At 43.3% G+C, this 23,888-nt stretch overlaps 1 protein-coding gene across 1 annotated transcript in view; it reads left to right on the top strand.

Moving 5' to 3' along the window:
• The window catches only part of ValRS (Valyl-tRNA synthetase), a 139,201-nt gene that overhangs the window by 52,696 nt on the left and 62,617 nt on the right, over positions 1–23,888 (top strand). The window contains exons 13-21 of the mRNA XM_037413243.2: positions 5,955–6,031; positions 6,824–6,914; positions 9,707–9,812; positions 10,540–10,610; positions 11,384–11,509; positions 16,873–16,977; positions 17,529–17,676; positions 19,421–19,548; positions 20,453–20,608. Of these exons, the coding sequence (XP_037269140.2) occupies positions 5,955–6,031; positions 6,824–6,914; positions 9,707–9,812; positions 10,540–10,610; positions 11,384–11,509; positions 16,873–16,977; positions 17,529–17,676; positions 19,421–19,548; positions 20,453–20,608 (1,008 nt within the window). The remainder of the gene's footprint in view (positions 1–5,954; positions 6,032–6,823; positions 6,915–9,706; positions 9,813–10,539; positions 10,611–11,383; positions 11,510–16,872; positions 16,978–17,528; positions 17,677–19,420; positions 19,549–20,452; positions 20,609–23,888) is intronic.

Genomic DNA, 23,888 nt, shown 5'->3' with positions numbered 1-23,888 from the left:
GTTGATAGATATATGGGGTTTAACGTCCCAAAACCACTATATGATTATGAGAGACGCCGTAGTGGAGGGCTCCGGAAATTTAGACCACCCGGGGTTCTTCAACGTGCACCCAAATCTGAGCACACGGGCCTACAACATTTCCACCTCCATCGGAAATGCAGCCGCCGCAGCCGGGATTCGAACCCGCGCCCTGCGGGTCAGCCAGATCTGAGTTTGAGTGAGTCCGAGTGAGTTGACTCATCAGTGAGTTCGCTGACCTATGGCTGCAAACCATTATAAAAGCTTGATCTTGTTCGCCTATTAAATGTGGCACATACCCATTGGGGGGATTGTGGGGATTACAGAAGCTTCTGGCATTATTCTTCATTGCGGTCAGCCACAGCATAAAAAAAAATTGCACAAAATTCTTTGCAAGTGTGCAGCAGATACTACCCTTCTCTGAAGAATGACGAAGAATGGCATAGTGAATGCCTGCTTACTACACAATGATTTGGAGCGTAATGGGTACCCTGCAAGTGTGCTTGCAGCAGCTACCCAAAAAGTGTTAAAAAAAAAAAAAGGTCTGGAAGGCGGCTCTTTTAGCTTTCCCTGTGACAGAGCCGCGCATTCAACGCAGCCTTGGCTTTTTTTTTTGCATATGTTTCGTGTAGGTGTGTGTGAATGTTAAGCAATTTTAAATACCAAAGTATATAGCACGCTATTTGATTGTGTAGTTGAACCGAATTGTGCTTGTTGGAAATACTGAAAATTTTCAAATGTTTTTATAGTAATAAGCACCAGTGAAAAACTGCAAAGGAAAGTAAGGTTGGAACAGAGAGGGGTGATGTTTCTTGTTTGAATCATTGAATTGCTGAGGTGCATACAGCCCAAGGTTTCGCAGGACTATTGGCACTATATTGATCACAAGATAAATGCATTTTTACTTAAGAGGAAACGTGGGTTTTAAAGATAACATGGATTATTTATTCACCAATATAGGTGAAACCGCACAGCCTTGTTCAATTTTTTCAGCTTATTTTAACTATCCAGGTATATTTTATGCAGATTAATTATTTTCTCAGATAATTAGAAATTACATTGTAATTCTTGCTTAAACAAGAACAATTTATGTACATAAAACTATATAGTCATTAACACATGTATGGATAATAGAAATCCGAAGGAGGGCAATACTGCAAGGTGATCCAAAATTGAGTTAGTACTTCCTGAATCACAACATTATAATGTTCACTGTCTGCATGTAACCAGAAATGAAGAAATTTTTAATAAAAATTTAAAAAAAATTGGAGCTGCACATTAAAAATCGAATGCCAGCGTTGCTTTCTGTGCACATTAAACTACATTGTGAAAAGATAATTATAGCTCTAGCTCTCCTAGATTCGCTTTTACTGAAGAAGCAAACAAAAAAAGTGGTCAAAAACTGTTCTGAGAAAGTGAGAAAAAACAGATAAAGTTCTATTCAACCTTAACAAGAGAAAAATATCATGGCACACTTATTTATAGTCAGTTAATATACATTGTGCATGTTATCGGACTGATCACATGAGCGTGTCGTTTCTTCAAGTCCTGCTGCAAAAAGTCGCAGCGTGCTTGCCTGCTGACAAGGCTGCTTGACGGTACTGACGCCGATGTGCCACGAATGTACGTGTGTCATCCGCGATCCATCGTATGACAAATCGATGTTCTGGCTTGTCTAGATTGGGTTACACATAGATGTTGCAGAGCGAACTCGCACACTTGCTCATCAACTTCGAGGCTGCAAGAGCAGCAAGGTGCGAGTTCTCTTTTCATGCAAGATTGCCACATTTTCAAATGGAGACTGCGGCGCAATATGTATATGTTCATTGTTGTGAACGTCTCCATTGTGCAGGCGGCGAGCACATTCACTGTGAACGGATCGAATTTCTGTTGCTTGTCGACACGTGGCAAACTCCACTCTGACGACCTGTCATGCAGTTCACACACAAACGTCGTTTCATCAGACGGTTGGCACAACCACAGCATCGAAACGTTTAGCGATAAGACTGCGCTTCCGTTCCTTTTGTCGCTGCAAAGATTGACATCTCTCGTAGCATCACTTCTGCGTTTATACTTGCCGTCCTCTAGCTGTTGAGGCTCCAAAACACGGCTGCTTTCAACGACAGTGTCAACAACCGACTTGCTCGTACGTGAGTTAGGCCTACACCGGTGACTTTTTGACCACCGCGAGTTCGTTATCCTCGTTGTCCTAAGCCATAGCGGGGCACTTTCTGAAGTTCGCGGTGGACGAATCATCGCCACACCTGCTTCATAAATTTGTGTGGGGCGTAACTTCTTCACTGCAATACGCAGTCTACAGTACCATGATAAAATGGCGCTTGCCCGTGTGCATCACTATAGTGAAGCAGACGCCAGAAACGCCACTTGGCCAATCGGATGCATAGATTTTGTCGCATGCCCCAAGCAGCCAATAGAATCGCATGCTGGTACTTCTTGATAACACGTATTTGCTGAAAAACCAGTTAACAAGGCGAGGCAGCGGTGCCGGGAAATTGAAGATGAGGAACCACCCTTCCAAGCGAGACCAAGATGGCCAGGATAGCTAGTATGTAACGGCTCTAGTTTGGCACGGAAAAAGCCCGATTTTATGCTCACATTCATCTCACAGGGATGTTATAAATTGATTTTGCACCAGAAATAATGACTCAAGGAGGTAGAAACTTTTCAAATAAGTGCAAAAATGGTTACAGATTCCGAGATTGTTAGCCTCAGAAAGTCTATTTTGTCACTATTTTCAGCCTTTTCAGACCCGTGTGCCCCTTTAAGCATCACCCAAGTAACATACCGTATTTACTCGATTCTACCGCGCCCTCTATTGTAACGCGCACCTGATTTCTACCGCGAAAAAAGAAAAAAAAAACGTACGAAATTGATTGCAACGCGCACCCATTTTTCTCGCTGGCCCGCACGATCACATCACTCGAAAAAACGACTCCTTTCAGCGTCTTCCATTTAAATAGAAGGTACGGGCGAAGCTTGTGCCCATCTGACGTGTAACAGAGCATTGCCGTCACTGTAGTTTTACCGTGGACCGATGTCAGCACGCAAACTTGCTTCGCCCCCTTCTTCTCGACGGTTGTGGTGCCAGGCATGTCGAAGTAAAGAGGCGTCTGATCGGCATTCCCGATTTGCCCAAGCAGGTAGCCGTTGTTGCGCCGCAAGTTTAGGACGAACCTCTGAAAACTGAAGCTTTTCATCGTACTCCTCCGCAAAACGTTTCACATATGCATGTTCCTCTTCGGAGGGAAAAGCCTTTCCTCTTCATAAAGTTAGTTAGCCAGCACCTGCTCGCTTTAAACTGGCTCCGCATTAGACCTTTTTCTAAGACTAATTGCATAGCTCGCATTTGGAGCAGTTCTGTCGTCACGGGCCGCTGTGCCGCTCGCTGCTCAAGCACATACTCGCCGAGCAGCTCTTTCATTTGCGGAAACCGACCCTGCTGTGGTCCACTGAAGCATTTGGGTGAAGCTTTGCTGTAGACAATCTTCTGCTTTTGTTTCCGCCGGTCCCGCACGCACATTTTGGGAACTCCGAACGACCGCGATGCGGCCCGATTTCCGTCCGTTTCTGCACACGCGATGACTTTTCTTTTAAAAGCGGCATCGTGGTGCACTCGAGTTTTTGGAGTCGGCCCTTCCACGCCGTCGATGCTAATGCACTACTAGATGACGAACTCCTCAGCACACGTACGAAGTGCCGCACATGGGAAACACATAGTCAGAAACGGTGGACGCGCCATGCCGACGCACGTAGGGGGCGGCCATTTTGGATTTGCCGATGGCAATAGATTGACCGTAATTTTTTTGTTCGTACTCGATTCTAACGCGCATGCGATTTATGAACTCGCTTAACCGGAAAAAAGGTGCGCGTTAGATTCGAGTAATTACGGTAGTTGTCAATGCACTATCTTCATTGGGATAATCATGCTGGTGTTAACTCATCAATATTGTTTAATATTTGTGCATCATTTTATTTTAAAAGCTGTTGACCGAGTGCCTCCTTCACTTTTGTAGTCACTGCTATACTTCTAGCTGTAGGTAAACGATATTCTAAGGTCTACTTGGTGTTGTATACAAGCTTGCTTAAGTTTACATAAGTGTGGTATCTTTTTTTGTCGATTAAAAGGTATATTAATGTTCCTTGGGTAAAGCTTGGGAATATTTGTTTCAAATAAAACGTTGGGGAGTTCTCGAGTTGTTTGAAAAAATGGTTGCATTACCATTCTGTAGCTGCCTTGAAAAGGGTTGTTTACTACTCAAATTCTATTTGAATAGCATTTGATTCGTATTTCTATTTGATTGGGTGTCATCGCTATTTCTTTCATATTCAATTCAGTTCTAAAATTCTCTATTCGTACAGCCGTAGTGTGTGTACAGGTAATCTTCACTTCACTTTATTTTCCTTAAAGACCCCGCACTGGAGGTATTACATAAGGGGTGGGGTTAACACACATTTTTTTACAAAATAGTGGCTACATACATTTATTGAAAAACAGCAGATTTTAGTTTTACCGAAAATGATGATGAGCAGGTGGTTTCGACGATATGGCGGGGCAGGCCGTTCCAGTCAACTGATGATCGACAAAAGAAAGATGCAGAAAATGTTGTAGTGCGGCTGCGTGGACGAGAAACTTGCAAGTGGTGCCCTGTGCGCAGCGATGTGCGCGGTGGCGGGGCCAAAATATATGGGGCATGATGAAGCGAGCTGTAGAAAAACTTGTGAAAAAGGATTAATGAATCAATGCGGCGCCGGTATGATAGCGTGTTTAAACCAGACTGTGTTTTTAGTAATGATATGCTGATGTTATAGGAATATGACGATTGAATAAACCTTACTGCGCGATTCTGAATGGCTTCTAGGGTATTGATAAGACATGCTTGATGAGGTGACCATATGGGAGAAGCGTATTCTAGTTTCGGGAGTACGAGTGACTTATATGCTAGAAGTTTTACGTGGCGTGGTGCATGACGCAGGTGGCGTTTTAGAAATCCCAGGGTTTGGTTGGCCGAGGCGGTAATGCATGCTATATGAGGCGACCAGTTTAAGTCATGTGAGAGTGTGACACCAAGGTACTTGAATGTATCCACTGTTTCTAATGAAGTGTTAGCAATAGTGTAAGGTGTGTATAATGGCTGGAGACGGCGAGTGAAACATACTACCTTGCATTTGTTGGGGTTGAGGGTCATCAGCCATTCGTTGCACCAATCCTGAATATTGTTGAGATCTTCTTGCAGAATAGCGTGGTCAGCATTGTTAGTGATTGTACGGTAGATGACACAATCATCTGCGAACATTCGGATTTGAGAGGAAACATGTAGAGGGAGGTCATTTATATAAATAAGAAACAGCAGAGGGCCTAAGACGCTGCCCTGTGGAACGCCAGATGTTACAGGGAGGGGGGCGGAAATGGAATTATTGATATGTACTGACTGTGATCGGCTAGCAAGAAATTCCTTAATCCAATGGAAAATATCGGGATGTAGATTCAACTGAGAGAGCTTTGATAATCACCAGTGTTCTGGTAGTTAATCAATTAATTAATTAGTTTATTTGTTTATTTAGACGGAAACTTACAGGCCCTGTTGGGCATTGATACAATAACAGGTGAAATACAATAGAAACAGCTCAAAAGTTGTTTGTATAACTTGGTAAAAATGACAAGCCCAGATCTAATGGAATCCAATGGGCTGGTTTCTTTTCCTGACAAAGAAATTCCCCTCTTAAGCCCAGATTTGCTTATATAAAGAAAACTAGGCAGTCTGCCATGTTTCAGTGGTTTATTGAAGACATTTCAGGAGCTTATTGAGTTTCGTAGCATTTGTTATATTGCTTTTTATTTTCTTTGCACATTGAAATTCTTTAGTGAAGCTTTTTGCGGGGCACTTACTTGATCTTTGTCACGTTCTTTTGTGCAGGATGTGAGGGAAGGCAACTTGAAACTGATCCCCGACCACCACATCAAAATCTGGAATTACTTCCTCGAGAATATTCGGTGAGCCTCAGCCTTTTGTGGCATCAAAAAGTTTGTGTGCTGCATTCGCAGTGTCGATGAGTGTTCAAGAAGGATAAGGGACATAAAAGTAATGCCCAGAAGCATAATACCTTGCGACTGTTATTTGCTGTGGAATCGATGGTGAATGGTTTAAATGTCTGACCTCAATGAGGCATAAACTACCTGTCCAAAAGCTTGTTATGCAACATGGCTACCTTGCACGTTGACCAGTTGCCTTCTTTTTTTTATTTGATGCATGTTATAGGAGGAAGCAGTGTTGTGTGTGGGTGTCATCAACTTCATCTTACCACCCATCTAATTAACAGAAGTTATAAATTATAAAATAGAAGAAATTAGGACAAAGTCTCAGGTGCATTGACGGAGGGTACGTCTTCTGACCCCCTTGTCATCCCTTTCCCTGCACAGCTTTCAGCATGCTCGCTGGTACGAAAGGAGAAAGCACTTGAAGCGTACAGCTATTCCCTGCAACTCCATTCTTACTTGATGGTTTCTAAAAATTTTTGAAGCAGTCAATTTGTGTGGCTATAAGCTCTTGGCCTGAAGGCATTAGTCCATTACTTGGAAAAGTGTTGCAGGGCCCCTGTAAGATAGAACATTCGGGTTTCTGTGTATGCATAAGGTCAAATGAACCGACCTTGTTGAGTTAGACTTCATGACATTTGAAATTTTCTCACTTGAGCCTCTAGCTGGAGTGAGAAACCTCTAGCACTTTTTTTTACCAGAAAGGAGCAGTTGCATGCTTCGATTTTTAAAATTGTTCAACTTTTCAAGGGACTGGTGTATTTCACGGCAGCTTTGGTGGGGACACCGCATTCCAGCCTACTTTATCAGTGTTGAAGGTGAAGGCATCGAACCTGGAGCTGTGAGTCTTTCTCTTTTGTCATTGCTTTCTTTTGTAATCATCAGGGCTTCTGTCAACTAACAAACTGGGAAATGTAGGAATTTTTCACTTCTGAAGAATTTCATGAACAGGTGGAAAATTCTTGCCTCAAGTTTCTCCTAATCCACTGCTGACATTTTTTACATGTTTTGAGTAAACAGAAGCTTCAGGTATTGATATTTCAATAGGCATTATTGGGAAAGCCAAAGACTTAGAAAACAATACTGTGCTCTTTTTGGGGCTTTCCATTGCAATTATCGCGTATACATTTTTTTTCTTCGTGCCCACAGCGTTCGGCTCGTGGGGCGCAATGTGATTGATCACATCCACTGTGCAGTTTACTTGTGTTTAAAGAAGCAGGGGTACAACAGCTGCGTCAATTTCATACAATTTCTCTTTGATGCACCAAAACCATGAAATTTGCTGAAATGACGCCACGCTGGCGCCAAAATGCCCGACCAGCCTCAAAATTATCTCAGGTGGGCTAATTTTAGCGAGAAATGGAGGCTACATTAGCCACCTGCACTTTGTGTTATCAATCAAACCAAGAGGCCGACCCTAATTCAAAAACACGGTTTAAGTTATACACTTAGGTGAGGACACTTGCAAAACGCGATCGACCAGATAAATTACAAGATGAAGTAACAACGCCGCACCCCATCGGGCCGCGGACCACAGCGAATACCTATCAGTGGGACGACATAACATCAATAAAAAAATAGCATTGCTTTAGCCACCAATGCATCGCGGAAAATGTGAATTTCCCAGTCAGCAAATGTGGTTATGGCATGTTAGGAATGTCTGCCGCATTTTCCGTGCACGAACTAGGTCGACGTGCTGCGAATGCTGTCGTTGCCTGTCGCCATGTTGGTTGCCATAGCAATGACATAAACAATTTTTCTGGCATGAAGTTTCGTCGTCCCGGCGATTACTATTCGATGCCATCGCCGGGCCAAGGGGCACGCTCCGTTGTTACTTTTTCTGGTCATACGCGCTTTGCAAGCGAGCCGAGAAGTTTCCCCCTAAACCTAACCCCACCGTCAAAAAAAAAAAACAAAAACAAAAACAGAGTGGTGGTGGGGTTGCGGCGAGGGGGGGTGTTGCAGTTAAAAAATTGCTTGGCCATGTTCTAACTCACGCAGAAGCTACCTTCGCCGCAGTACACCGGCGTCCTGCGAAAAAGTGTATTATGATTTGGAAGGGACTGTTAGCACTAGTCATGGGACACAACACATTTTGTTCATATGCGTGTATGCATTGCATAATTGTGAGTACTAGTGTGATTGCTGGTGTCTAAATAAGTTATCATTTGGAGCAGCGAATGACGCTTCTGATGCCTTAAAAAAAAAAAAAAAACTTGTACGCCAGTTTTTTTCGCCACCCCCATACCTCCGTTTTAATAATCTCCCGAATTTCAAGGTTGCAAGCTTGGCAGAACTACATTTGAATTCGCAGAGTCTGCAAAAGGATTCGACAGGCATGGCAAATGCTAATGTGGACTTCAGTGTTTTCTCAGTGGGGTAATTCAGTATATTTTTTTTTAATCGAAATAGCAGTGCTCATTTTTACTATGCATGATATAGGTGGGTTTAATGTTCTTTACTTATATTTTTTTAATGTAAGGCTTCTTTTGTATACTGCTCCAAATTTGGTCTTTCATGATAAAATTTTTTTTTTACCTTAACCTGCTCCAAATTTAGATTTTAGTACTCCAAAAGTAGCATTTTGCTGCTCCAAAAATTGCTTCAAGGTCTTTTTGGCTGTTGCACCCCTGAAGAGGTGAAAGGAAGGTAGGAGACAGGTGCCCGTGAGGTTGAGGTTGTGAAAAAGGCTGGAAAGCTGCCTTTGTTCCGTGGACACATGCACGAGAGCACATTACTGTGTTTCATTTTCAACGTTGCAGGTGTTCTTTCTTTTTCTTTCTGAGGAGTCCGAGAGTCAGATTTGAGGTATCAATTTTTTTTTAGGTTTAAGGAAAAAAAGCAGCATTTGACAGCTCTAATGGCCCTGCCACCTGTAAAGTAGCAAAATTACAGGCCTTTAAAAGAGGCAATACCAAAAGGCAAACATGTATGTAGACCATGACAGGAAACAATAAAAGAAATATTTAAAATACATATGAAAAAAATTTATAAAGTTATAAATAAATTAAAGATACTTATTAACCTTCACACAAATCATCTAACATTCATGATCAGCACCATTACATCTCATGTAATATCTCGGCTTTAGACAATAATATGCTAACCCTCAGTTGTTAATTTCCACTTTTCATTACACTGAAAAAAATGTTAATGTAATGTTTTTAGTCCACAATTAATCAAGAATTATAACCAATAATGCGTCTTGGGGACATTATAGTAATTCGATTTATATCTCCATAGAAGATGTGCAGATGTTCACGGTAAAGTGGCTGTCCTATGTGTCACACACTTATTACCCTGTTTGTAATTCTTCACGATATTCCTCTTCATTTTCATTTCAGCAGGATTACTCTTTATGACGATGTACAGCTTCTTCAGGTTCTAATTTTCTGGTCTTACCTGAACCTCGGTTTCATATTGGCCAAGTCAAAGGCAATGTTACTCTCCATTGGATAACAAACTGCTATCAAGAACCAGTGAACACCTATGTGGCACTTCTTTTAACGTCTTTTCTGGTTGCGTTCCGTTTTTGTCGGATTAGCACCCCAGTGCACTGTATTTTGTATTCTTATCACTGTTCTATTGTTCAGCACTTGGAGTTTAATTTTTTGCTTTTTCACTTCTTTTTAGGAGTCTGACAATGACCATTGGGTCAGTGGGCGCACTGTAGATGAGGCAGCAGAGAAAGCTGCCAAGAGATTTAAAGTGCCTAAGAGCAAGATCATCTTGAAACAAGGTTTGTATGAAACAAAGGAGAGCAACACAGGAAAGGAAAAAAAAACATGAACACAGTTGTGGTGTCTGTGCAATCAGACTGGCTCGGTAGTTGGCACAGCACACAAGCTGGGGGACGAGGCTCAGAAAAGACACCTTGATCCTTACAGAATTTGGAGATACCTTGTAATATGTGCACTCAGCTGCTAGTTAGGAGAAGAAAAAAAAATAATAAAGGAGGACAGACAAGGATGTTAGAAACTGCTAGCTATTGATTTTGCATTATGCTATGCGTGAGCAGTAGTGAACATAGGAAGGTAAAGATGACTTCTTGTTGATCTTGGCATGTCTGCACTTGAGTTTATGCTGGTACATTCAAACCTCGGTATAACGAACCCAGATATAAGGAATTATTGCTTGCAGTAAAGCTAGTGAAGAATAGCCTTGTAATAGAGACCGTGTTAAGAATATATGTTTATAAAAATTTTTTTAGATATAACAAAGTATTTTCGTGGTAGATGCGACTTTGTTTTAATGAGGTTTCAGTTATTACATTGGTTCTTGCATATATTCTTGCCGTTTGTTACAAATTCTGTGCTTGCTTTTCTTTTTGTAATATTGAGGAGGCATTTGCATTTTTTAGATTACACGAGAACATCTTTCCGTCAGCGATTTGTAGCGCCTGCTACAATGTGTGTCTGCAGCGAAACAATGAGTTTATATGTGTGTTTTTTATGCACTTTGTGCAGATGAAGATGTCTTGGATACGTGGTTCTCCTCTGGCTTGTTCCCCTTTTCCATCTTTGGGTGGCCTGATGAGGTCAGGAGTTTACATCAACACTGCCTTACGACAGTTATTTGCAGCTGTTTCTGTTATGTTGGAGTTGAAAACTTGAGTTGCCAATTTGAGCAAGAAGTTTGTTGTAGCACTGTGACTGAGATTGTGGTTAAAATATTTTATTGCACAAAATTTGATCCACTATTTGCAAAGTAGAAATTAGACTTTTTTTTACTTGTATTTGACTGTAGCGAATGTTTTGACATATTCATAAGGCTGCCTTCTTTGTCAGGGTACATAAGAGCAGCCCGTTGAGGTAGTATGTACATGGCAGTGTAGTGTAGGGGAAATGAGGTGAAAGGGAGGATACCTGAAAAATATACGAGGACAAAGGGACAGGAAAAGCACATTGTTAGCCGAGCACTCTTCCTGTTAGTTTGTGTATGGTTAATTCTGATTTCCTTTCAGTTTGCTTGCATTGACCTATGTAATCTGTAAAGGTATCTGAGAGGAACAGGGAAGTGGTTGCGTAACCAAGCAAGGACCTAGCAAGCAAATTCGTCTTGAAGAATGCTAGATAACCCCTTTGCATTTCATTACAAAACAGCATATGACACACGACAAGGTTAAACCACGTTTCCCAGTAGGTAGAACAAGTTTGTGAGAGCTTTGAGTGGTTTGCTTTGGCACGTGCTTACAGGTTCGGTGAAGGAAATTCATGCAGTTTTCCCTCTCTCTCTCTTTTTCCCCTCTACAGTGTTATTTGTAGTAGTCGGCACAGCTCTTGTTAATTGTTTATGTGACTTTTTGTGCAGACTGTTGACTTGAAGGCTTTCTACCCGGGAACATTGCTAGAGACGGGCCATGACATTCTGTTCTTTTGGGTGGCTAAGATGGTCATGCTGTGCACAAAGCTTATGGGCAAGCTCCCTTTCACAGAGGTTAGTTTTTGCATCTACAATTGTAACTGCTACCACTACTTGCATTCAAAATAGTCGAATAATTGAAAATTTTGTTGAAACACACTTTTTTGTTGAAGGGCAATTATGAACGTAATCCAACTGGCCCAACTTGCCATCTTGCTGAAATAGTCGAATGGACAAGTTTCACTTACTGTATAGGTATTTTGGCATCTGAGCAGACTTGCATGTAATAAGTTACATCTTTAGATATTTTTACTCAGTAGTGGTCAATGTTGTCATTTTTGCCTGTTTTTGTTATTTTATTTGTAACACAAACATGACGAGAGATGCTGGTTTTGGCATTTTTATTTGGTGTGAACAACAAAAGGAGCCCTGCAGCTATGACGCGCTATGAAACACCTTACAGATGCACATGTTTGAATTAGGGAAATATGAGCACTTGGTATTTTTATTCTGAAGAGATTCCCGACACCTCGATTTTATACTCGTGATGCTTGTGTTGTCTTATTTATGATTCTGTGTAGGTACCTTCATTCAAGTATTAGTGGTAGACGTAACGTTAAACATATTTTAACATGGTTTTAAAGTGCAAGTGCTTGTCTAAGGTTGCAGCACGTCATGACATTGTAATCAATATTCCATTTACTTCGTACGAACTTCATCGGTCTCTTTCCCACACACATAGTCTCGTGCCGGTCTCGTGGCGTAGCATGATGGTGTGAGGAGGCCGGCATTGCATGGCATGCTTTGCTTGCGACTAGTGTGGTAGCTTTTACAAACTCAGAGTACAGCACATGTCTTGTGTGAATGTTGAACAATTCGTGGCAGTATGACATTTTTAGTGGCTACTCTAGTTTTCTCGAATTTTTCGTCCATTCTGCGAGTATTGTTGATTTCGTAGGAGAGGAAGCTTGCAGCATACACGCAACACCATCAAAAACAGTGTATTTTGTGCGAGGGACTACATCCATGCTCTGTTATGGGCAGCTCTATAGGTGGCTCTGGCTATAAACAGCAGCATAGTGAGGAGATTTTTTTTTAAAGGGAGCACATTTTTGACCATGGTGTGTGTATTGCTGTGCGTATTTTTACGCTGTATCCTATGGTTGACTGAAATATTCTAAAAAGCACATGCCTGGACGAGCTTGGCTTGGCTGATGTCCCAGATGCCATACTGTTAATTCATTAATGCACATGGCGTTCTGGTTCAAAAAGTGAGCTTGCACATCGCTGAAGTTTGAGTGCATATGATCTTATGGTGCTGTAATGCAGTGGTGTGCCATTGGCTTAAAATTTTGGGCATAAGTTTTGAAGTTACACTAAAATTAAGCATAAGTAATGACTTTAGCAGGAATTATACCTCACTTTAGAGCATTTGTGTTTCGATTCGGGGATTATAAAATGGCAACTTATTAATCAAAGCATGAAAATTGCGTCGCAAACAAGAACTTGTTTATCAGTAGTCTTTTGAGGCCAGCTTGCGTGACCTGTATCGTCTACACAGCATCTATAGTTTGTTTCATTGCAAGCTTCCATCTTCTATTCTTGCCATTTCATGCATGTAAAAGTGCAGTGCTGTATTATGTACATATTGAAACCATGTGTCCCAAGTGCATTTGATACACAGTAAAACCTAGTTATAATGAAGCGGCATATAATGAACTAATGGATATAACAAAGCAATTGTAGTTCCCCTTGAAACCCCCATGTATTTAAAACCTCGTTTTAACGAAGCCAAATTTTCCCTACAGTGGATTTAACAAACCATTCCTCGTCCACAATGAGCATTTAATGATCATTTTGGTATATGTCAATTCTCAATATCTTATAGCGCGCAACGGTTTACGTCTGGTCACAACCGTGGTAGTTCAAAACTCGCGCCTTGCGCTTCCCGAGAGCCGCTTGCCAAAACATGTGTGGGAGCGAGTCTCCCCGCCTCCCTTCTCCTCTGGAACTATTGTACTCGCCCGCGCAGCAACTCACGCGAGCGTGCACGTCAGCCGGCCTCCCCTTTCTTGTAGAAATGTTGGAAGCCCTTGTATCTAGCATCAAGGAAAAAAAAAAGTGGCCGAAGATTTTGGCAATGTGTGGGTGCCACGGGTACAGTCACCGTACCGTGGGCGACCAGGCCCAGACGTTGTGGGACGCTCTCTTTGACGCCGGCGTTGTTCCTAACTGCAACACTTTCTGCATGTATGCCTGTGCGTATGCTGACGCGGTGACAACCGAAGAGTTGTCAGATGCGGAAACTGTGCCCGCGGTGACGGGCGTGCATGATGACAGTGACGAATGTGTTGACACCCCGGAGCCTAATGTTAGCGAACCCAACGTACCGATGCCCAAGCAAGGGCTGGATGCGACAGACCTGATGTGCCGCTTCTTAGGTGCTTATGATGACGGCGAGGACAGACTCGAAATAACTGCTGCATCTGAAAAAGCAGTCATCCGCGTGAAAAAGAGTCTGAAAAGTCTCTTAAGGACTATTTTTCTTCGAATTGATCTGTCAGCTGGTGTGCTGAAATAAAGTGCATTGTTCTTCATTATTTTGCTAGTTTTTTTGCCTTCCGATGGCTGTTTTTCTCTGCACGGAGGGCAGCTGTAATATTCGTTGGCGAGTACATTTTCTCTTGCTGGCTAATTGTCGGTAGAAATGGATATTGGCTATAACGAACTGATGTTTATAACGAAGTAATTATGACTCCCCCTTCAACTTCGTTATAACGAGGTTTGACTGTAGTACAGCCGAAGTCCGATTTCTGGGACGCACGAAATTCCGGACATGCCCGATTTCTCGGACTCATCTGCTGCACTGCCAAGTTCCCCATAGAGTAAAATGTATTAAAAAGTCCGAAATTCTGGACACTTATAGCCTTCGGCATCCGATTTCCTGGACTTTTTACTGTTAACCGCGGACCCAAAGTCATCACCAATGCAGCGATTTTTGTTGTTTTCATATCGTCGAACCAGCCATACTCGCATTGCAGGTATGGCCAGGAGCACCGCCATCAACTGCCACACTGTGCCGTGGCTGCCGTAACCTCGAAACCTCACTGTGTTTGTTCCCATGTTGTTTTGCCAGCTCTGTGGTCGTGTCTGCGGTTGATCGTTTGCTGCTGTTCGCTATCTTCAGTGATCACGTTTCCTGACCTTCAGCATCCACCAAGTTTCTAGCTGTTTCGCGCTGAGCTTTTCGTCGGATGGATTCACCGTTTACAGCGATGGCACCGACTGCTCCTTCATCTTCTTCCGCGCCTTCGAAGTGCACAAAGCTCCCTCGCAGGCTCACGATGGAAAAGAAAGTCGCCATCTTTGAACAGGTCTAATGCTGTCGGTCACGGGCAGAAGTGGGGAGGGAGTTTGGAATTTCGAAGAAAACAGTTTCGAACTTCATCAAAAACAAGGCGAAGATCTTGGAAGTGGCTGCCAAATCAACCGAGGCTGGAAAGAAGAATGTAAGCCAGGATGTTTACCCGAAGCTCGAAGAAGCGCTCGTTGTGTGGCTCAGTGCCATAATCGCTAAGAAAATCCTGGTGTGAGGCGACATCCTGAAGAAGAAGGCAGACGTTTTCGCGCATCAGATATGTGTGAAGGACTTCAAGTTCAGCTATGGATTGCTTTGCAATTTCAAGAGCCGCAATGATTTGAAGTTCAAGATGATGTGTGGGGAAAGCAGTGCCATCGACGATTCCGTTGTCATCGAATATCGGGATGGAAAGCTGCAGTCCTTGATTGAGTAGTTTCCACCTAATGATATTTTCAGATGCGATGAAACTGGACTGTTCTACAAGCTACTGCCAGAGAAAACGTTTGCATTTTCTGGTGACCCCTGCCACGACGGCAAGCACAGCAAGGAGCAGCTCACTGTCCTCGTTGGCAGCAACATGTCAGGCAACGAGAAGCTTCCGTTATAGTAATAGGCAAGTCGATGCATTCAAGGTGTTTCAAGGGGGCAGTGACCTGTTTTCTATGAAGCTAACAAGAAAGCGTGGGTAACACAGCAGTTATTCAAAGCGTATGTGCGCAAACTGGACAGAAGGTTCGAGCAGCAAAATGGAAGAGTTCTGCTATTTGTGGATAACTGCGCAGTGCATGGCCAAGCAAGGACCTAAAGGATATACAGATTGAATTTCTGTCGCCGAACACCACAGAAATCCTGCAGCCGATGGACCAAGGCATGATCCGGAACTTGAAGCATCATTACAAATCAAGCGTGCTCAGCTGCATGATGCTCTGCTCCGACAATGAGAAAAGCTACGCTGTTGACCTCAGATCTGCCGTCGGCATGCTAGCGAAATCGTGGAAGGCGTTTACGCAAGAGGCTCTGCAGAACTGTTTTCGCCACGCGGGCTTCACACTCGACGCCGAGATGGCCGTCTCGCCCCAAATGGACAGCGTGTGTGACGAACTGCCATCCGCAGATGTTGCCTTCGACGATCTGCGCGCTGCCGCATTGTCAATTCGAGCCGGGATAACCTTTGAGGGCTTCGCTGACGCTGACTAAGACCTCGAGCTATGTGTGGACTTGACCAATCGTCAAGTTACGGGGCATTCCGACGACTTTAACATTGAAAATGAAGAGCCATCTCCTACACAGCCAACGAGCTCGGAGTTGACGCGAGCACTGATGACACTGTCATCGGTGTACACTGACAATATGACGACTGAAATTGAGGCAGACATGATTATGGGCAAGCGGAACACCATGCAAAAGAAAATAGGCGACTTCTTTGCTCCCAAGTGCTGACCTATGAGATAGCGCCTGCCATGTTGGATTTTTTAAAATATAAACGGTTCTTTTCAGAGCCATCTAAACGATGCATTGTCTGAATTGCAATGGGAATTTTGTTCTTTCTGTCAGCAAAAAATACCTACAAAAAAAAGGTGCTTTTCACATGCATTCATTTTTCTGGACCGCCCGATTTTCCGAACATTTTTTCACGATCCCTTGAGGGTCCGGGAAATTGGACGTCGACTGTATATAGTTTTGAATGTTGCACCACGTTGCACACCCCAAGTGCACTTCCCCCAACTGACCTACGAGACTACGAGACTTGCATGATTGCGAAATAGTTATAAACATTGAAGAGGCACTGCTTTGATGAATGCTTTTAAACAAGGCGTTGAATCTCGATCATACTCATGATTAAAACAGCAGTTTCGATGCTTTCCTGACCTCCATAGAACCTAATGAATTTGCTGATCGCAATGATGATGTTTAGGGCTTCGTGTTACACACGGAGTTTTATTTTTTTGATGGGGGAACAGGTTGAACAGTTGCCGCTCGTTCAACAATCGTGGTCTTATGGCAGTCCATTAAATATGGTGACCTATTTCACTGCAGTTTTTCCTTCCCTGAATCTTTTTCATTTATTACACTGCAGGTGCTACTCCACTCTATAGTGCGTGATGCCCATGGTCACAAGATGAGCAAGTCACTAGGCAATGTTATTGACCCCATCGATGTAATCCGGGGCATTTCTCTCGAGGTAGGGAGGCTTTTCAAACGCTAGTCACGATTTTGCAGCTATGGTCATTGGCAACTTGCACCAGTCTTTTTCTGCTGCAGCTGTAGCTGGAGCACCAGAAATCAGCAGCATCGTAGTGATTAATTTCAAAACAATGTTGTCAGTTTCTGCTGTTTTTGCGCTGTGTTTAAAAGTAAATTCAACACACCTTTCATCAGTATGTACCTGATGGAAGGTGTGCTACTTGGAAAAAACGTGTGCTATTGCTGCCCTGTTTTCCATGTTAAGATTTTCACAGTTTTATAGTTCACAGGTGGGCATGTATGAAAAGGCCACAACCAGAAGCACTGAATTCAGTCTGGTACTTCTCTGTTTCAATGCTGCTGTATTGGTGTTTACAATTTTTTTTTTTTGCCATTATACGAGCAGCATGTTTTTAAAGTGCTGTTTTTGAAAATTTACAACTGGTGTTTGAATCACATAAGGTTATGTTTCTTGTGACAAGTATGTGTACGTTCCTATTCTATCCTTTACTGTGGTTCTTTACAAGCCGGTGTATGGGCACATCGTAGGACCTGAATCAGAAGCTTCACAACTCAAACCTGGATCCAGTTGAGATTGAGCGTGCCAAGCAAGGCCAGAAAGCTGACTACCCACGAGGCATCCCAGAGTGTGGCACTGATGCTATGCGCTTTGCCCTCTGTGCCTACATGTCCCAGGGTAGGTTTAGATCATTGTTAGGCTTTCTTTTCACTTTAAGACTATTTGCTGTGGCAAATGCGAAATTATGTGCATCTTGCAGCTTGCTTCTGCATGCAGGGGAAACGTTCTCGGCTTGACCACTAACTAACAATAAGCAACAATAATTCTGTAGCCACTTTTTTTGTCTTGGCCAAAATGAGTTCCAAAGCTGCACTTTCTATCATCTGGTCATAGATTAGCGTTTGCAGTGATGAGAACTTTGTGGCTTCCCGCACAGTGTGGCCACAGTGAAACCCTCTCCTTTGTCCTGGAATTTGTGCATCTCATCATCTGCACAAACCTTGATTTTTATTTCTTTTCTTTTTTTGTCACTGAGCTTGTCAACAACAAATATATAGCAAAGAAAATGTGCCAAAATGGCTAATACAAGTAGGTGTAAAACAACTAGAAGGAAAAAAATGAATAAGCAGAGATGTGAAAATTATTAGAATTAAGCACTACCCGTAATGCGGAGTTCTGCAGTGACTTTTCTCCCACATGAGCAGGAATGTCAGCTTTCCTGCACTCTCATTATTGCCAGGTGACAAAATCCTCAAGTTGTGAATCGGGAACAATTCGTGCACCTCCCTCTTGTCGTGAAACCTAAAATCAGATTCTCATACCACTGTCATTGCAGTTTGTCTAGTAAATATTTTAATATGAAAAGAATGTACCCCTTCAAACCAACTAGCCTTAAATTATGTACTTTTAGAATCTCCTTATGCACTAGCATGCTTTGATGGAGCCAGGTCAGGAAACGTAGTAGCGTGCATTTTGTTAATATTGAAAGATTATCTGAACAGTGCAGTGCAATATATTTTAGTGTATATTTAAAAAATAAATATTTTTGGAAGTTTTTTTGGCACAAGTACAAAGTATTAAAAGGTCACTTTTTTACTTGGCAAAAGATTATGTGAAGCCAAGCTATGTTCGAAGTTTAATTGTTCAGATATTTGCCTGTGAAAATTCTAGGTAAACGCTTCTCCACTGTAACTGCACAGAAAATTTGTTTTCAGACTTTTGCTCATTTTAGTATCTCAGTTCTTACATTAAATTTTTTCATGCAGCCACGCAATCATTGGGGAGGTTATCTCATAAGCTGTTGCCTGCTTTATTTTAGCTGATTAACTCATTTTTCTTGGTCTGTATGCTTTATAACTTTTTGCTACTTTACTCGTCAGCTTACTGTATTTGATTTTGTCTGACCCGCAGGGCGCGGGTTGGAATGCCGGCTGCGGCGACTGCATTTCCGATGGAGGTGGAAATGTTGTAGGCCCATGTGCTCAAATTTGGGTGCACGTTAAAGAACCCCAGGTGGTCTAAATTTCCGGAGCCCTCCACTACGGCATCTCTCATAATCATATAGTGGTTTTGGGACGTTAAACCCCACATATCAATCAATCAATTTGATTTTGTCGAAAGCTCTTTCTATATCTTCTGTGTTTCACCCCCCTCCTCTTAGTAAGATGGCCAACAAGGTGTTGTACTAGTTGGTATCTTTCACTTCGTAATGTTTTCATTCCAGAAACTACTATTCTGTAAACATTCATAGGCGATTTCTCGAGGGCCATGATATTGATCTACCTGCATATGTACAGCTCTGCATTGCTCTGCATGACCTGTAGATAAGCTGTGTATGACATTTGAAGCTCTGGGACTAAAGCTGTACACAAGCTACAGTGTTTAAACGATTTTTCTTCCATCTGACTCAATTAAAACCCAGGTCGGGACATTAATATGGACATCAACCGTGTGGAAGGCTACCGGCACTTCTGCAACAAGATCTGGAATGCCACACGGTTTGCACTCATGTCCATTGGTGACGCCTTCAGGCCAGAGGCCCTTGCTCCGGTTAGTATCTATATTAAATGAATTTGAGCACTGTTGCCTAGAAGCTCTGCAAAAGTTGTCATAGCTCAGTGTGCAAATATGTTGTGCAATAAGTAATGCGTTGCATTAATGCATCAAGTTAGTCTGTCATTTCCCGTGGACACATCAAGAAAGGTACTTAGTGTGTTTGATAAATAGCAGAAAATGTTTCATCATAAGTACATGCTGATTACCAAGTTATGAATATTGAGTGAGACGATCTGGAAACCTTATGGAAATGATCGAGTTTCCGAATGATTTTAATGAATTGTGCGCTGCATTTGCTGCCTGTGCCTTCTTTTTAGCACTGTCAAGCTGTACTATCATTATTCTTATTAGGGTCTATGGCATGGTGTTAGTGTTATGACCTACACGGGCATTGTCAATAGGAATTTGATTTTTTGTTTCTTTCTAGGGTGACCGTTGTATGCCGGGATAAAACTTTTGCATTCTTTGGCGATGCACCGCAAAAGTGTGAAGGTTGTATTCCGGTATATGACGCCGATTCAGTGATGCACGTGAGGGCAACAAGAGAAAGAGAAACAGTAGAAGCTCTTGAAATTCTCAAGGCAGATGACGCATCTGTCAGCACTCCATTCATCGCATTGTCGAAAAAAGAATCGGACTAGTATCTGTGCAAGTAAAAGCCACGCATGTGTGGGCAGCGAAGATAGGTGGCAGTGAAATTACTTTTGAAAATACTTTGTCTGCGACGTGGCAACTGCATGTATGCAGTGAAATGCTATACATTGTCTTGCATGTCGATAAAAAATCAGTTCAAGTCTAATGATCTTTCTGTTTCCGTCTTTGGTGTTCTTGTGTGCGTTCACTAGTAATATGGAAACACTCACTCAAACCTTTTCCTGCTTTCATTCTTGACTTCTAGACCCCCAAGGAAGATGCGCTTATGGACAGATGGATCCTGTCTCGATTGTCCGCCGCCACAGAGTTGTGCAACCGAGGCTTCGAGTTCTATGATTTCCCACAGATCACCACCGCCATCTACAACTTCTGGCTTTATGAGCTATGTGACGTTTACCTGGTGAGAGCCGTGACTACCAAAGTATTTTGCTTTTGTCTCGCCGTACCCTCTTATAACCATAACCTGTTAGTTGTACATTATAGCAGTGCTACATTATTTCTAGACAAGGACGTATGTGGAAGAAAAATTGCTCTTACTGCACGTCAAGGCTAACTGCAGTGAAGATTCATTCTCAGTCGCTTCATAGCTTCATTCTCAGTCGTTGATTATTGTGTAGGTTTCGTTAAGAACGAGTTTCTGAAATATGATACCGAGATTTTCAATATTTTTTTTAAATCGGGTCAGACGCAAATATACTAAATCAACCCTCATATATATGTTGAAATTGCTAAGAAATTTTGATTTATAGGTCAACCCGTATCTTCATTAAAAATGAAAAATTTGGGAAATGACATACCGTATTTTCTCGCGTAATGATCGCACTCGCATAATGATCGCACCCCTAAATTTTGTCGTCTGAATTCGACTTTTTTTTCCCCCCGCGTAATGATCGCACCCTGAACTTGCCGCATCAACATGTCATGTTCCAAGTCTAGCTGAATGCGCCTATCATTGTTTCTGTGATCTGAAAGCGGGCATCACTATGCTAATGCCGTAAATTTACTGATTTAAATGAAAGCATTCCTTATTTAGATGGAAGAAACTGTTTTGACGCGCGTAACGTACGCACAACCTTCATAACTGACGCAAAGAAGAAAAAAAATGCGGTGGCTTCGCTCCACGGAGAGCTTCGCTCCGTCAGCCGCCATGTTTGTTTTGACATACCGCACTGTTACAGCGGCGGCCGCCTGTTGGTCGACCTGTGTTCATCCCGCAGCAATGTTTTTTTTTTCCTGAGACTGTTTTTTTTTTGGTGTGCTTTGTGATCGTCTGTTGAAGCTCCGTTTCACCATGGGGCAGTATGCGAGCTTTACTGCCACCACGGACCCGAGCAAACGGGGGAGGACTCCCTCCCATGCCTAGCTGTGCGTGGCTTTGCCGTGTCCGGGGAAAAGGGGATCCTGGGGGCTGAGCCGACCCTGGGTGATTGGACCTTTAAGGCCCCCCGGCAGAGGCAACACACCCCTTTGGCCCCGGCTTCACGTAGACGGCACCCCTAGGCTGACCCACCAAGGGGAAATCGGCAGTCGCTTCTTCCTGTCTCTTTTTCTTTCTCCATCTTCATCTTTTCTACTCCTTTTGATCTTTCCTGTGCTCTCCTCACTTCTATTTACTTCCACAATTCTCGGCGGCAAGGGTTAATCTGGTGTAGATATCAAACCTTGGGTAGAAATATTAGGTTATAGCGGCCATGTACAGCTGGCGCTTGCGTCTCCTTTGCGTCTCACAGCGCCACCTTATTGGCCTCCGTGGTGGGTGGCTGGCATGGCCACCGAATAAGCTACCTAATTCATGGGAACTCCTAGCCCTCTCACAACCGATCGCCCCTCCAAAAGGTGGCGCACCGATGCAGTTTTTGAATTTCTACCGAACTAGGAAGATAACTTCCCGAAATACCTCATCATCCACTGTGAAAGTACGGAAAAGAAAGCTAGAAGCATTTCACCTTTCCTTGTGTCCAAATGCCTTATAGAAACGCTAGGCGCAGCCTACAAAGCCACAAAAACTGCCAGTGGTGACCTGCTACTCGAAATAAAAGACCACGCACAGTACCAGAGACTGCATAACCTTACATCATTTGGTGATCAGCCTATTACAATCACACCGCATCGAACCATGAACACCGTGAAGGGTGTTGTATCAGATGGAGACCTGATGGACCTCTCGGATGAGGAACTTTTAACAGGCTGAAAAGACGAAAATGTCATCCAAGTGCAGCGTATCAAAATAAGAAGAGAAAAGAAAGAAACTCCAGTGAAGCACATCATACTCACTTTCGCATCTAGCACTCTCCCCACTGAAATAGCAACAGGTAATCTTAAACTGCCAGTCAGACCACACATACCCAACCCGCGGCGCTGTTTTAAGTGTCAGAGGTTCGGGCACGGCTCCCAGAGCTGCCGAGGACAGCTGCCGAGGACAGCTTACCTGCGCGAAATGCGCCACCACAGGTCATACCGCTGATGATGACTGTAAGTTACAAGTCCACCGCGTAAACTATGAAGGTGACCATCCCGCATATTCCAGGTCATGCGTGGCCTGGAAAAGGGAAAAAGAAATAATAACCAGAAAGTTTAAATTGAACGTAAGCTTCCGCGAAGCGCGGCAGTGCGTTTCCCCGCATTTTGCTGGGAACACATTGTATGCCAAAATGGTGCGAGGGGGGTCAGCACCACTTCGGTTTTCGGCAATGCCTTGGACCACGCATAGCGTGCCGAGGCAAACGCCACAAGCCTCCACGGGGGGAGCAGCCTCGGCTGCGCCACCTTCCCTGAATACAGCCCCACCAAAGGCCCCTGTGAACCCTGGCAGCAGCCAGGGCACCACACAAACTAAAGAGGTCCCCCCGACCTCCAGTCCGGTGGGGTCGAAGGCTCCGTAATATCCCCCGCAATATGTTCTATTTATTGTACATATGTCTACAACGTTCAGCTTGGCTTCAAGTCATGCAACCTGGAAATATGTGAGCGGCAGGTTCACCTAGGTTTAAACAAGGTCTTCAAATGGGCAGAGGAAAACAGATTCCGACTGAACCCACAAAAAAGAACGCGTGTCTTGTTCTCCCGAAAGAGAGGCATGCACTCAGAACCTGACATTTGACTGAACGGCAACGTCTGCCTGTCAAATCCGAGCACAAATTTTTAGGCCTAATCTTGGACAACAAGTTGACCTTCATACCGCACATCAAGTATTTAAAAACAAAATGTGTAAAAGCCATGAATGTTCTTAAAGTGTTGTCACGTACTACGTGGGCTAGTGACAGGCAATGTCTCATGAATTTGTATAGAAGCCTCATTCGCACCCGCTTAGACTATAGGGCCGTTGTTTATCAGTCTGCGACTCAAAGTGCTTTGAAGATGCTGGACCCCGTGCGCCATTTGGGCATTTGCCTTTCTACGGGTGTTTTCCGCACCAGCCCTGTAGAAAGCCTGTATGTGGAATCAAATGAATGGTCACTTTACTTACAGAGATGTTACACATCTTTTGTACTACCTCAAGGTGAACGCAGACAAGGAACACCCCTCTCATTTCACAAGCAATGATCGGTCTTATTTTGCGCCCTGTTCCGCAGCCGTCCTTCGTTGAGGCAGCCCTACTCACTTCGTGTGAGAGGCCTCGCTGAGGAAACCGATGTGCCACTTCTAGAACACTGTTTGATGGCTCCTTCTGCATATCTGCC

The sequence above is a fragment of the Rhipicephalus microplus genome, chromosome X, assembly GCF_043290135.1.
Source record: "Rhipicephalus microplus isolate Deutch F79 chromosome X, USDA_Rmic, whole genome shotgun sequence".
NCBI lineage: Eukaryota > Metazoa > Arthropoda > Arachnida > Ixodida > Ixodidae > Rhipicephalus > Rhipicephalus microplus.
The sequence above is the reverse complement of the archived record's forward strand: the minus strand, read 5'-3'. Positions and strand labels throughout refer to the sequence as shown.